The 14,248-nt window shown below is 49.1% G+C and overlaps 1 protein-coding gene across 1 annotated transcript in view; it reads left to right on the plus strand.

Moving 5' to 3' along the window:
- The window catches only part of GTF2B (general transcription factor IIB), a 32,158-nt gene that overhangs the window by 14,313 nt on the left and 3,597 nt on the right, over positions 1–14,248 (plus strand). Inside the window, exons 3-5 of the mRNA XM_035121360.3 lie at positions 2,108–2,241; positions 12,720–12,866; positions 13,003–13,132. Of these exons, the coding sequence (XP_034977251.1) occupies positions 2,108–2,241; positions 12,720–12,866; positions 13,003–13,132 (411 nt within the window). The remainder of the gene's footprint in view (positions 1–2,107; positions 2,242–12,719; positions 12,867–13,002; positions 13,133–14,248) is intronic.

Here is a 14,248-nt window from a genome sequence, read left to right on the forward strand (position 1 = left end):
TGTCTCTACATAGCTCCATCCTTATTTCGGGCATCGTGATATATCAGTATATCGCAATGTTAGTTGGTGATATAACACAACATTGAAAACCAGGTATCGCCTGGCCCCCAAATTGATTCTGAGGGGTTTTGGAGAATCCCTGGAACAGTGTGCGGGGAGAAGAGGGTAGGGGGGAATTGTTCTCTCTGGAATGCTTGTGCAGATGGAACAATGAGGAAAGTGTTGAATTCCATCCTTAATTTGGGCAACTTTTGGAGATAGTCTCAACCACACAGCCCTTTCTGTTCGCCTCAGTCTGTTCAATCTACCAATCACACCTCTTAATTAACTATATTATTTATTATTATTTATTGAATTTTTATACTGCCCTATACCCGCAGGTCTCAGGGTGGTTCACAGAATAAAATCAGAATATAAAACTACAAAATACATAATCAAAATAAAAATGACGACCCAATAACCCCCCCCCCAAACACATCCGAAAACCTCGACTTACGAAGACGGCCACGGAACGGATCGTCTTCGTAAGTCGAGGTACCACTGTATTATTTCTCAAGTGTGTTGTCTTTGACTGCAGAGGAGGACTTGAAGATGTGGAGGCAGAAAAGCTGTATAAACAAAAAAGAGGTCAAAATTCATTGTTTTTCAAGGTTCTCATTTTGAGCCACGCTGTCAAGTGTTTTGTTTTCCAAGATCTGTCCAAGTTTGGGGGTATCAGTTTTAGAATAAGAACATTGTTGCAATATATAGAGGTGTACTGTACGTTAACAGCTTGTAACTGGGCATCTGCTAGTTTCGTAAAGACAGCATACAGTACCAGCTTTATTGGTTCTGTGAACTCAAAATAGGCAAGTTAGCTATAGCATTACTGTTCATGTTATCATTGAAGTGTCCCTAAATGCTGAATTAGGTTCCTTCCTGCCTTCCCTCATTTTATTTGTATACTACTTTCTGACACACAAAAATCATGCACAAAGCAGCTAGCAAAAAAAGAAACAGGGGTGTGCTTCAAACAAACGCTAAAAACAATTTCATAATAACCCAACATAGCAAAACAATAACAGTGACATTTTCATAACATAGCAAAGCAAAAATATAATATACAAAAAAACACATTTCAGTACTATAAATATAACAGCAACATGCAGCATACAATTGCAAAAATAACAAGGGAGCTTCATAGTTTCACTTTAGTCCCAGAAACACCCCTCCCGTGAGGTTGCTCCGTCCTTGTCCTGCAGCAGCTTATAAGGCTTCCGAGGGGAAGGGTGGAGTAGCTAGAAACACCCCTCCCATGATGAAGTTGCCCTCATTGATGATAAGCTGCTAAACACAACATTCTACTTTGGTGCTGGAAAGCTGTAGTTGCATATCAGCCTTAATTTGCAGGTTACCGTTGATACAAGTTTCATGTGTACAAGAGGTTATTTGACACCTGACCTCTCCATTGCTTGTGTTGCCTTCAGCCTGCTGAACCCAGTAACAGATAGTAGCATGGAATAAGCAGGCATTAATGTAGGTCTGACCATAGGCTGTTTGCCAGACTTATAGAGAGCCTTGTTAATGTTACCTTGAAGTGCAACAGAGCTTTGTTTGGACCAGCTGAGGTACCTGTGCTCTGCAGGTTAGTTGCCCATGTTCTAGCCCAGAGGTGACCAACATAAGTGTCCTTCAGGTGTTGTTGGATGCCAACTTGCATTGGCCCACGGTAGCATGGCCTCAGGGCAGGGATGATGGGAGTTGTAAGCAAACAATATTTGGAGAGTACCACATTGGATGCCCTTGTTCTAACTGCTCAGATGCAGTCACTCCCTGAGAGCATCCTTGAGTGAGAGCTGGTTCCACTGTGAACTCTTGGAAGTGTTTCTGTTAACTTCATTACTTACTTGTCATCTACAAAGTATCCCTAGGGTTGCTAAAACAGAGATTGTCTGAGACAGGTTCTGCCTCACACTTCCTAATCTGTGTAAAAAAACAACACCCAAAACTATTGACTATCGACTAAAAATGATTGCCTGAATGTTGTCTAAATGGTTGCTGCAGTTGTAAACCTCTTGAGACTTTTCAAAAGCAAAAGAATAATGATAAATGCTTTTTGCATACTCAGGTGACAGAGTCATAGATGTAGGGTCAGAATGGCGAACGTTCAGCAATGACAAAGCAACCAAAGACCCGTCTCGAGTTGGAGATACCCAGAATCCTCTCCTGAGTGACGGTGATCTGACTACAATGATTGGAAAGGTAATATATAGTTTAAATCACGAAATGCATGAATGCACAAGATCTGTACAGCAACAGGGAGATTTTGGCAGAAACTTGAGTATTGTTGCTCTTAAAGTGGCAGTGCAAAGTTGGGAATAAACAAGCTGTGCACAGTGTTAGAAACGGGGGTAGAAAAGCTATTCACCACATGGCTCTTGGGACCTGGGTTGTGGTCACCAAAACAGAATCTCTAGTTGCCTTTTTCCTCCCCAATGCAGCAGCTCTTTGTTTACTTTTTCGTAGATAATTTATTTGCCCCCCCCCCAATTTGTGGTATTGGAAGAGTTGTATAGCAAAACAGATTGTTCAGCAAGCACAGAGGGACTTACATTTAGGCATGTATAGGACAGTGACACCCAGTGAACTTCATGGCTGAGTAGGGATTTGAACCTTAGTGTCACAGTGGCCGGAGTAGGCTACTTCAGAGTAACGACGCTACGCAGCTCTGCATTTTATTCTTTTATTGGTGCTGCGTATTTACAGTGCTAAAGTCATTGCTATTTACACGGAGTGATGTGGTCAGTCGGTATCAGAACCTCCGAATGACTTTTGGCGCGTCTTTCCCCAGCACAAAAGCCTTGGAAGCCCCATCCTCTTGCCCCTCCTCTTTCTGCATAATTCCGGCGTTGGAGGGATGGGTCTCCCCCCCTTACTTGCCCCTTCCTGTCCCACCTGGGACCCTGGCTCCGCTACCTTGCCTGAGCCTCGGACCCGACTTCCTGCTTCCCCACTGGAATCAGAGCTCCCTCTGCTTTCCCCTGTGGTCGGTGCTGGGCTTGAACTCAGGAGGGGAGGGACTTCGCGATATCCCCTGTCCCTCACATCCACCCCCCTCCCAAGCTCCCCTTCTCCCCTCCCCAGGTCCCCCCCAGGTGTCGGTGACGACTGGAAGCCTAAGAACTCAGTGCTTTCCGAGCCCGTTGGTGTGAACACCTCCGCCCAGTCCTGCGAGGCCCCCCCTTCCGCCTGGGAGGAATGGAATCCCAAAAAGTCCGTGGCGTCCGAGCTGGTGGGGGTAAAAATGTGCTGCCAATCTGCTTCTGCCTCTGACTGGGTGGATCTCGGTGACACCCATACCTCGTCTCCCGATTCCTCAAACTCCGCTTCCCAGCGCCATGGTGAGCTGCTCTCCCGTGCCTCCTCCTCCTCCCCCTCCCTTTCCATGTGCCAGGGCTTGGGTCTGTGGGGAAAGAGGGCGTGAAATTCTTCCACCAAGAATTCCTCCTGTATCTGAGTGGCTGGGACCCATTCATTCTGGGATGGTGGAGCGTCCTCCCATGCCATGAGGTACTCCAGGCCCCCCACCCCTCTCCGTGAATCAAGGATGGCCGTGGCTTCATTTAGTTGCTCCCTGCCTCCCCTCTCCCCCCCTCCCTCGGGGGTTTGTTCGCTGTCTCGGAGCCTGCTGCTTTCCCTGTACGGCGACAGCAGTGATCTATGAAACACTGGATGCACCCTCATGTCCTCTGGCAATGCCAGCCTGTATGCCACCGGGTTGACCTGTTGCGTGACCTTGAAGGGGCCCAGCCGTCTGGGTGCCAGCTTTTTGCACCTCCCTCTGGTGGGAAGGCCCTCCGAGGACAACCAAACCTTGTCCCCCACCCTGATGACCTCCCCTTGTCGCCTGTGGCGATCTGCCCCCTTTTTGTACGCTTCCTTGGCCCTCTCCAAGTGTTCTCTGAGCTGCTGGTGCACCGTCTCCAGTTCCTCTGCCCAATCCTCAGCCTGTGGGCCCTCCTCCTCCTCCTCCCCCTCCCTCTCTGGGAAAGATCTGAGGTCGCGCCCGTAATTGGCCTTAAAGGGCGACACCCCTGTGGAGACGTGCACCGCATTGTTGTAGGCAAATTCTGCCAGTGGCAGGCGATCCACCCAGTCTGTTTGCCGCTGGCTGACGTAGCATCTCAGGTACTGCTGCAGAATGGCGTTGACCCTCTCCGCCTGTCCGTTGGTCTGCGGGTGTCTAGCCGTCGACAAGCTGACCTCCACCTGCAGGAGGTTCATGAGCCGCCGCCAGAACCTGGAAACAAATTGGCGGCCACGATCCGAAATAACCCTTAAAGGTAATCCATGCAGTCGGAATACGTGGTCAACAAACAGTTTGGCTGTCTCTTCTGCCGAGACCGCCCTGGCACACGGTATAAAGTGGCACATTTTGGACATGAGGTCCACCACCACCAACACTGCGGTCTTGCCCCTGGAGGAAGGCAGATCTGTGATGAAGTCCATGGACACCACTTCCCACGGCCTGTGTGGTGTGGCTAAGGGCTCCAGCAATCCTGGTGGCGCTGCTCTGACCACCTTTGCCCGCTGGCATGTGTCACAGCCCCGTACATAGTCTCGAACATCTTCCCGCACCCCTGGCCACCAGAAGTGTCTCATGACTAGGTGAGCGGTTTTGTCCCTTCCAAAATGACCCGCCGTTGGGTTGTCGTGCATCTGCTTGAGGACTGTACGTCTAAGCTGGGTGGTGGGCAGGTAGAGTGCACCCTTGTAGAAAAGCAGCCGCCTGCGTTCTGCAAAGTCTTTTGCCTGCTCCCTCCCCCCTCTCAGTTCTCTGAAGATGCGGTTGGCAAATTCATCCGCTGCCGTCAGTGCTGTGAGTTCTGCCTCGCTCACCACTGCTGCTCCGCAGGACCATGCTGACGGGGGGAAAATGTGCCTGGGTGCTGGTGGCGCCTCCTCCTCCATGTACTCTGGCTTGCGGGAGAGGGCATCCGCCCTGACATTCTGCTCTCCCGGGATGTAGTGGATGGAGAAGTTGAAGTTCGAGAAGAACTCTGCCCACCGTATCTGCCGCTGGTTGAGCACCCTGGCAGTTCTCCAGAACTCCAGGTTCTTGTGGTCTGTGCACACCTGGATGGGGTGCTTGGCGCCCACCAGGAAGTGTCTCCAATGCTGGAACGCCGCGTGGATCGCAAGAAGTTCCTTATCAAACACCGTGTAGTTTCGCTCTGGCTGGGTCAACTTCCTGGAGAAGAAGGCACAGGGTCTCCACTCTCTGTTGGCGTCCAGTTGCAACAAAATGGCGCCCACAGCTTTTTCAGAAGCATCTGTCTCCACGCGTAGGGGCGCGTCCTGAACCACGTGGAACAGGTTCTGGTCTGAGGCGAACACCCTCTTGAGGCTTTCGAACGCTGCTTGCGCCTCTGGTGTCCACCTGAACTTCTGCTTGCCTCTCAGGCAGTCAGTGATGGGAGCCGTAACGCGAGAGAAATTCTTGATGAACTTCCTGTAGAAGTTGGCGAAGCCTAGTAGGCGTTGGGCATCTTTGCGCGTCCTGGGGCTGTGCCAGTCCAGGATGGCCTGCACCTTGTCCTTGTCCATCGCCAGCCCCTTGTCTGACAGCTTGTAGCCCAGGAAGTCCACCTCTTTGGTGTGAAACTTGCACTTCTCCAGCTTCACATACAGGTGGTTCTCCTTCAGGCGCTGCAACACCTCCCTGACATCTTTCACATGCTGCAGTGGGTCATTGGAATAGATAAGGATGTCATCCAGGAAGACCAAGCATTTCCTGAAGAGGAGGGACCCCAGGACGTGGTGCATGAAGGCCTGGAAGCATGCTGAGCCCCCTTGCAACCCGAAGGGCATCACCAGATATTCAAAAGAGCCCAGAGGCGTGAACATCGTGGTTTTCCATTCATCGCCTTCCCGGATCCTGATCAAGTTGTACGCCCCCCGTAGGTCCAGCTTGGTGAAAATCTTGCCCCTGCGTGCCGCTGTCAGAAGATCGTCCACTCTGGGCATGGGGAAAGCCACTGGCTCTGTCACTGAATTCAGTCGTCTAAAATCCACCACAAGACGGCGCTGTTGCGTGTCCTTCTTGTCCACCCAGAAGACCGGGCTGCCCCCTGCTGCCTTGCTTTCCCTGATGAACCCCCGCTTGAGGTTCTTGTCGATGAAAGCGCGCAGATCCTCCAGTTCCTGGTCCGACATGGCGTACAGCTTGGCTGGGGGTATCGTCGCCCCTGGCACCAGGTTGATCTGGCAGTCAAAAGGCCTGTGCGGGGGTAGGTGGTCAGACTCCGCTTCGCTGAAGACCTCCTGCAGGTCCCAGTACGGCTTGGGTATCGCCTCACCCCCTTTGACATGCATGGTGGCCACCGTGGCTATCGGAGGCCCCTCCCCTGGTTGGTGCTGCATGCAATGTTCCAGACAAAAGTCCGACCCAAACGTGATGCATCTCTGGTGCCAACTGATGGAGGGGTCGTGGCGCGCCAGCCAGCTCATGCCCAAGACGATGGGGGGGTCTGAGATGGTGGTGACGTTGAATGCCAGTGTCTCTGAGTGCCTTCCCACCGTCATTCTCATGGGGGGGGGGTTTGATGTGTGATGGCCCCTCCCAGCAGCTCTCTGCCGTCAATGGTTGCCACGTGCAGAGGAAAATCCAGCTGCAGAAGCTGGATCTGGTGCTCTTCTGCAAAGTTTCTCGAGAAGAAGTTGGCTGAGGCACCACTGTCAATTAAGGCTAGGACTGTCAGGGGATAGCCATTTGGGAGCGTTAGCGTGACTTCTAGAACCACTCCTGCTCTGGGAGGGGTGGGCTGGCTCTGCTCCTCTCTGTGCGGGTGGGCGGGCTGGGGCTGTTGTCTGCTGACTGTGCCTGGCTGCTGCCCCTTGTCTCCTGCAGCCAGGCTTTCCCGTTTCCCTGCTGTGGTGCTGCGTCAGTGGGGGAGGGCACCACCGTTCCCGCCTTTCCTTGCCACTCCCTGCGATGTGGGCAGTCCCTGACGAGATGCTGGGGGGAGTTGCAGAGAAAGCAATTCCCGCCCCTTCCCTCCTTGCGTCTTGGCGCCGCTGGGGTTTGAAAAGCCCGCGCGCGCGCGCTATCAATCTGCATGGGCTCCTGGTCCTGGCTAGCCCCAGGCGTGGCTTGAAAGGGTTGTTGGGGGAGTGGCTTCTCCTGCGACCGTGGGAACCAAGCCCGCTTTGCGCGCGTTGCTTGCTTGTCGTTCCACCGGGATTCCTGTCTCACCCCCACCGCCAGAGCCGCTTTGCTCAGCTGATCCATAGTACTGGGCTTTGGACCTCTCGAGAGCTCATCCTTCACCTCCTCGTGCAAACCCAAGTAGAACGCCGCTTGCATAGGAGGCGACTCCAGTACCCACCCCAGTCTGTGCACCAGCATGGTGAATTTCGCCCAATATGCGCGAACTGTCATATTTCCTTGGCGTAAATTATGAAGTTCCTCCTTAGTCTGGTCCATATGACTATCGGACGAATACATCGTTCTCAAACCTTCTAGAAATTGTTGGACATTTTTCATGCAAGGATTCTTGGTTGCGATTAACGGTCTTAGCCACTCCCTGGCTGCCCCGGTAAGGTGTTCCACAATAAACGCTACCCTGTGCTCATCATCGGGGAACTCATTATGGTGCAGCTCAAGAGCATACACGATCTCAGTCTCAAAGCCATGATATTCCCTCGGGTCTCCATTGAACTTGCTTACTAGGGTCCCGGCTCTCCTTCCTGGCAGCACTTGGACTTGGGGTGCCCCTCCCGCCTTGTCTTTCTCTGCATCCAGCTTGCTTTGGAGGTCTACCGCCACCGCCCTTAATTGCTGCTCTCTTTCCTGAAGCGCTCTCACCTGTTCCGCAAGTTGTAGCCGGTCTTCCTGGACCTTCTTAGTCTCTTCTTTAGCTGCCTTTAATTCTCCCTGTGCCTGCAGCGTCAGCTGCTGCAGCTCTTCCTGGGCTTGCTCCGCGATCTGCCGCCATCTCTCCGCCTCTGACACGCTCATCCCGGCAACTCCAAAGTAGCCCAAAAAAGGATTCGGAGGTTGCTGTCACAGTGGCCGGAGTAGGCTACTTCAGAGTAACGACGCTACGCAGCTCTGCATTTTATTCTTTTATTGGTGCTGCGTATTTACAGTGCTAAAGTCATTGCTATTTACACGGAGTGATGTGGTCAGTCGGTATCAGAACCTCCGAATGACTTTTGGCGCGTCTTTCCCCAGCACAAAAGCCTTGGAAGCCCCATCCTCTTGCCCCTCCTCTTTCTGCGTAATTCCGGCGTTGGAGGGATGGGTCTCCCCCCCCCTTACTTGCCCCTTCCTGTCCCACCTGGGACCCTGGCTCCGCTACCTTGCCTGAGCCTCGGACCCGACTTCCTGCTTCCCCACTGGAATCAGAGCTCCCTCTGCTTTCCCCTGTGGTCGGTGCTGGGCTTGAACTCAGGAGGGGAGGGACTTCGCGATATCCCCTGTCCCTCACACTTAGTCTCCCAGGTCCTAGTCCTACAGACACACTAACCTCTTCACCACACTGCCTCTTACGAGGGAAAACCTTTTTCCCCCAAAGTCACAGCTTCTGTAAGCTTCTGTGATAGGTGGAGCTGCTGAGTTCTATAAGGGCAGCACTGTTTTAGACTTAAGGAGGAGGAAGCTGACAGGGCTGGTTGTCAGACGAAAGGCAGGTGGGGCTTGATGAGCCACTGAGGTTGGTGGGGCACTTGCTCAATTCACCCTTATGGACCAGCTTCCACCACAGGTCTTGAAGAGATACTGGAGGTAGTACTATCCCACTGGAGTTACCACTGCTGGATTCAACCTAGCTCACGAGGCAATGGCACTCCTGGATTTGGTCTTGAGCTTTTGTTGGATTTGCAGGCTTTAACCAAGTTATCTATCTCTCTAAACCAGTCTGTAAACCAACTGATGCCCAGCAAATAGCATCCAAGTAACCCCTCAAGCTTATTTAATTAACTTCTCAGGAATGTAAAACACACACATACAAAAAAACAAGAAACAGAGCATATACATTGTGCTAATACCACTGCAACACAAAGTTAACAGATTATTAAACTGGGGAAGGGAGAAAGATGTGCGCACTCTAATTAAAAACTTATGCAATGATGGCAATAGCTATGCCATTCCCAAGGAAACCTATTTAAGAGTGGAAAAAATGTTTAGAGGTTGGGCACTGATGAAGGGGTGAGGTGGGGGAAGAAACAAGAGCAATAACTGAAGCCTTTTGATAGGGAAATGTGCAGAAAATTGTACTCATAAACTGATAAATGTGATGTTTCTGGATGCAAGAGAGATGCTGCACCTGGAGAAAAGGAATTGGGGAGGGGGCAGGGGAGTGGTCAAGAGAGATTAAGAAAGGCCGGGGTTGACTCGCATCTCCCTACTAACATTAGAGAGAGAAAGCTGGGAGCCTACAGTATTCCAGAAAAGCAAGAAGTGCCATGGCAATTTAGGAGGCCAGCAGAAGCTGCAATACTTAACGAGAAAACTCGGGAGAGGTGCGTGGGGGAGACTGTGAGAGCAAAGGGGAGCAGGAGAGTGTTGGGGTTTGGGTGCTTATACCGTACCCCTCATGGCAGGCAGGCAGGCTAGGAAGGTGTCCTTGAGCTTTCTAGAACGAGCCAGGTTCCATTCTCCTCCCATGGATGGAAAGCTGCAATAGAGGAAGAGAGTGAGAGATGAAGGAGGTGCTGTGCAAAGAGCCGATGCCTGAAGTAGGAGGAAGTAAAGTTTGCAGCCGCAGCAGAAGCATCAGGCACTGCATCTGCTGCAACGAGAGCCTCTGGGCTCAGGAAGCACAAAACGCTGGTAGACCCCAAAGTTGGCTTGAAGCTTTCCCAAAGAGGAAGGTGGTGTTGCCTGCCCACTCGCATGTCAGCCTCCACCCTGAGGGAAGGAAAGTGCTCGGTTGCATGTTGCCCAAATCTCTGGCTTGCCGGAGAGAAAGAGCCCCAGCCAGAGAGACGCTGTCTGCTTGCTCATTCAAAATTCCCCAGGTACCAGGCACAATTTGCGACTGGTGTGGGTCGAATTGCCACCAAGTGAAGATGTCTTGTCGGCAGGTTTGGTGTTGGACATCTACACCATCTGGCTGATGTGCAACAAAGTTTTCTGATGCACGAGCCCCAGCATCAAAAGACACTGCTGCGTGTCAGCCAACCGACCAGTCTTTGGAGCTATTTTCTCACTTTTTTTCCTGTATTGTTTCATTTGATGTTAATATGTTGTAAACTTCTTTGAGATTTTTTTTCTTTAAAATATAAAGCAGCATAGAAATGAATGACTGACAGTAACAATAATAGTAAGCCCCACCAAAAAAAGGAAAATGATGACTAGACAGTCCGTTGTGGCGACCGCAATCTAGGTTTAAGGCACTATTTGGCAATTAGCTTATATCAGGGGTCAGCAAACTTTTTCAGCAGGGGGCCGTTCCACTGTCCCTCAGACCTTGTGGGGGGGCTGGACTATATTTTTTTAAAATAAAAGCATACGTTTGACTCATGTAAAAACACACTGATTCCTGGACTTTCCGCAGGTGAGTTTTAGAAGGGGATTGAGCTGGATCCGGCCCCCAGGCCTTAGTTTGCCTACCCATCGCTTATATAGCTGAGTTTCTAACACTGCTTTATTGACATCCATGTTCACACCTACCAGGGACTGATGTCCCCTGCATATCCATAAGGCATGCTTTGTAGACATCAGCTTTATCTTGTTTGAACATGGAGTTGTACCAGCTGTTTCGGTGAAAGGAAAAAGGAACTGAAGCATGTTCTGTATCACTGAGATGTTTGTCACTGCTATTTTGGGGGTTGCTGACTAGTTTTCCTTTCCGGATCGCAAACAGTTTCCATAGCTGGAAGAACTAGCAGTATCAGGAGATGGTATAGAAAAATAGCATAACTGATTATATATTCTGTGTGAAGTGTGTGTATCATCTTATGTTCGTTTTTATTTCTCCCATGATCTCCCCAAGTCTTTTCAAACAAGGATTGAGCTGTGACCAGGATGCTATAAGGTTAACTAGTACTAATAGAGGCCAGAGTTTTACAGGATGCCATGTAGTGCAGTGATAGCGTTTTTGTGAGAATCCATGTTCATGTTAGAGAAAAGGTGGACTCCTTTGCTCTCATGATTGTAATGCAGACTGGTCAGGCAATCATTAGTAGACTGTCTACATGGCTGTGTTCAAATATTCCATGAAGCCTCAGCCTTTTAAACCTTTTCATAGTATTGCCCCAAAGTGAAGGTGAAAGTGCAGACTATACCCAGATTTCATTCTCGTCTGGTGAAGAAAAGTAGTCAGGAAAGGGCTAAGTCCTGCTTTGTCCAGGGGTTAAACATTCTGGTATCAGTAGGTGATGAGTGGACCTCAAAGAAGCAGGATTCCTGCAGAGTTGTAAGCTGTGTTACTCTCTTTTATTGTGTTGGGAAGATACTGTAGAGGCTTTATCTCAAGAGCAGCCATCTTGCCTGCAGCAGGAGGAAAAAGCCTAACCCCAGGGGCAGTGGAATTAGAGGGTTGCCCCCTCCCTGTATTTAACTCTTTCAATATGAAAATGGAAGATATGTGTTTGGTGTCCAGATGCACAAAATCTGGGAATGATAGGGAAGGGGACCAGGTTGGTTAGGGCAGTATTTTTTCCTCTGCTTCCAGACATCGTCTTTTGACACTACATGCACCTCTGGTGGGCTTCTTGCTTGCTGTGTTGTTTGCCCAGGAAGAAGCAGTGGATTTGTTAGGACTCTCATTTCCTCTTTCTGCACCCTATCCCTGCCGTTTGCTGTCCACAATATATAGTGTTTGCTTCTGAAATGGGAATAAAGTGAGTCCACTGTAGTCACAGTTGAAAAACTATGTTGAGCCGCCATTGGAAAATGTGGAGCTGACCAGAACTTTGCTAGGTTGTGCAGTGTATATTACATGTGTTTTTCATAGAGAGCAACAGCTGGACTAATAAGCAATATAGTCCTTGCATTTATGTAATAGAGCAGGAGTTGTCAACCTTTTTTGGGACCAGTGGAAACATTTTGAATTTTGAAAGAAATTTATATTAATGGTTGAACTAAATGGACATGACTAACTTGGGTGCATTAATTTTGGGGGGTAAAACAGTTTGATACAACTGCAAGTTGTTGCTTTTTTGAGTGGGTAGGGTTCCTGCGGGGAAAGTATTGCTGGACTTCTCTGGGCCTGATGTGGGACTTCCCATGTAAGCAACTGGGACTTCCTTTCACCATGAGACTACATGAAGTTGGAGTGATGTTGGCCTTTGAAAAATGACTGAGTTAAGGATGACAAAACACACTAAAAGTTGCTTTACAAGTGTGCTTTTCATCTAGAGCAGAAATTCCCAAACTTGGGTCTCCAGCTGTTATTGGACTACAACTCCCATCATCCCTAGCTAGTAGGGCCAGTGGTCAGGGATAATGGGAATTGTAGTCTAAAAAATAATAATCACTGGAGACCCAAGTTTGGAAAAACCTGATCTTGAGAATGAAAGAGGGTCATTATGACCACCGTGTCTGTAGTCTACTTGGAAATAGTGGCAGCCACCTGAAGGTGGCTGCATTGTGATCTGTTTCTAATGACTTCATTACTAGGCGGTTGTAATAGGTGTTGCTTATCCTCACATATGCGCAAAAGTGGTCTTACTGTGTATATCTGGTGCAAATCCCAGCTATCTCTGACACATTGTAAACCCTTCTTCTGCAGGGCACGGGCGCAGCCAGTTTTGACGAATTTGGGAATTCAAAGTATCAAAACCGGAGGACCATGAGCAGCTCCGACCGCGCGATGATGAACGCGTTCAAAGAAATCGCTAGCATGGCAGACAGAATCAACCTCCCCCGAAATATAGTTGTAAGTTCATGCCTCCCTCTCTCAAATTGTTCTGGCGTTTACTTAGTTAGCATAATATAATGAGCGCATGAATTTTTGATATTATTGCTAATTAAATGGCCTGGAGTTAATTAAATTTTGTCTGCTTGCTTTGAAGGATCGAACAAATAATTTATTCAAGCAAGTCTATGAGCAGAAGAGCCTGAAGGGGAGAAGTAACGATGCCATTGCCTCCGCTTGCCTCTACATTGCCTGCAGGCAAGAGGGCGTTCCGAGAACATTCAAAGGTAAGCGGGCAGCGTAGTGTCGGCTTCATCCGGGATCATCCAAAGTATCTTTGGCTAGCACAAGCTGCCTCCTTTTTCTTCAGTATTCAAGAGCAGCGAAGCAAAACCTGTGATTCCCAGGAGTGGGCTTCGTGTTTTGTATCTTACTTGCTCTTTAATGACTTGTGCAAATTACCAGTACCTGCAAACTGTTTGGGAAGGGGGCAGTCGGGGGATTATTGTTCCTACCAACAAGTTACTGTGTGACATGCCTTAAAAGTGCTGAGGGGCTCATGTCATATCGGGGCTGTTCATTACAAGACAGCACACACAGTTCTAACAGTGAAGGAAAGCCAATAATTTGTTGAATAAATGATGAAAACGACTTTTTCTGGCATGTGCCCTACTGATTAGAAGACACTTTGCAGAATGTTTTTGAGGTTTAGAAATGGAGCACCCTCTTTTCCCTGAGCCCAGTCCAAAGGGAGGAGTTACATAGAAACTGCAGTCTAAGAGCCACACAACTGTATGGCTGATTGTATGGTAGCTGTAACTGCATTGAGTCACTGAGTATAACATCTGTGCTTCATGGGAGCCTATAGTTATCACACACCTCTTTCCTTGATTTGATTATTATCATTTTTTGAATAGCTGTATGTTGGACAACGCTTGGCATGTGTCCATGTCCTTACAGGACTGCCTCACCAAGTCATTTCCATCTGCCCTGCAGAATGTTGATGCACGGTTCCCATAATTTTCACCCAAGATCAAACTGGCCCACAAATTTTAAAGTGAGAAAGGCAAGCAGGTTTAGGATCATGGAGAATATGATTAGCATTGCATCCTAATATACGTTAATGATGTAATTTAAATAATTAAACACATGCAGCAAAGCAAATTGACTTTAATGTGCATACTATTCCAGTGAAACTTGTTTTGTGGGTTTCTTTTTCTTTTCTTTTTTTCTTGTGGGAAGAGAAATACTGTACTAGGCAACACTTAGTGTGAAGGGTCTGGAAGATTCATGAAAAGGCAGGTGTATGCAAATAAAGAGTTTTATTTCCATGCTGCTCAGAACCTGCAGCATTGGAAAACTATTGGTAAACATTGCTCTTTTCTCTCTTGCTCCCCCTCCCC

The sequence above is a fragment of the Zootoca vivipara genome, chromosome 7, assembly GCF_965207765.1.
Source record: "Zootoca vivipara chromosome 7, rZooViv2.hap1.1, whole genome shotgun sequence".
In the NCBI taxonomy this organism is placed as follows: domain Eukaryota; kingdom Metazoa; phylum Chordata; class Lepidosauria; order Squamata; family Lacertidae; genus Zootoca; species Zootoca vivipara.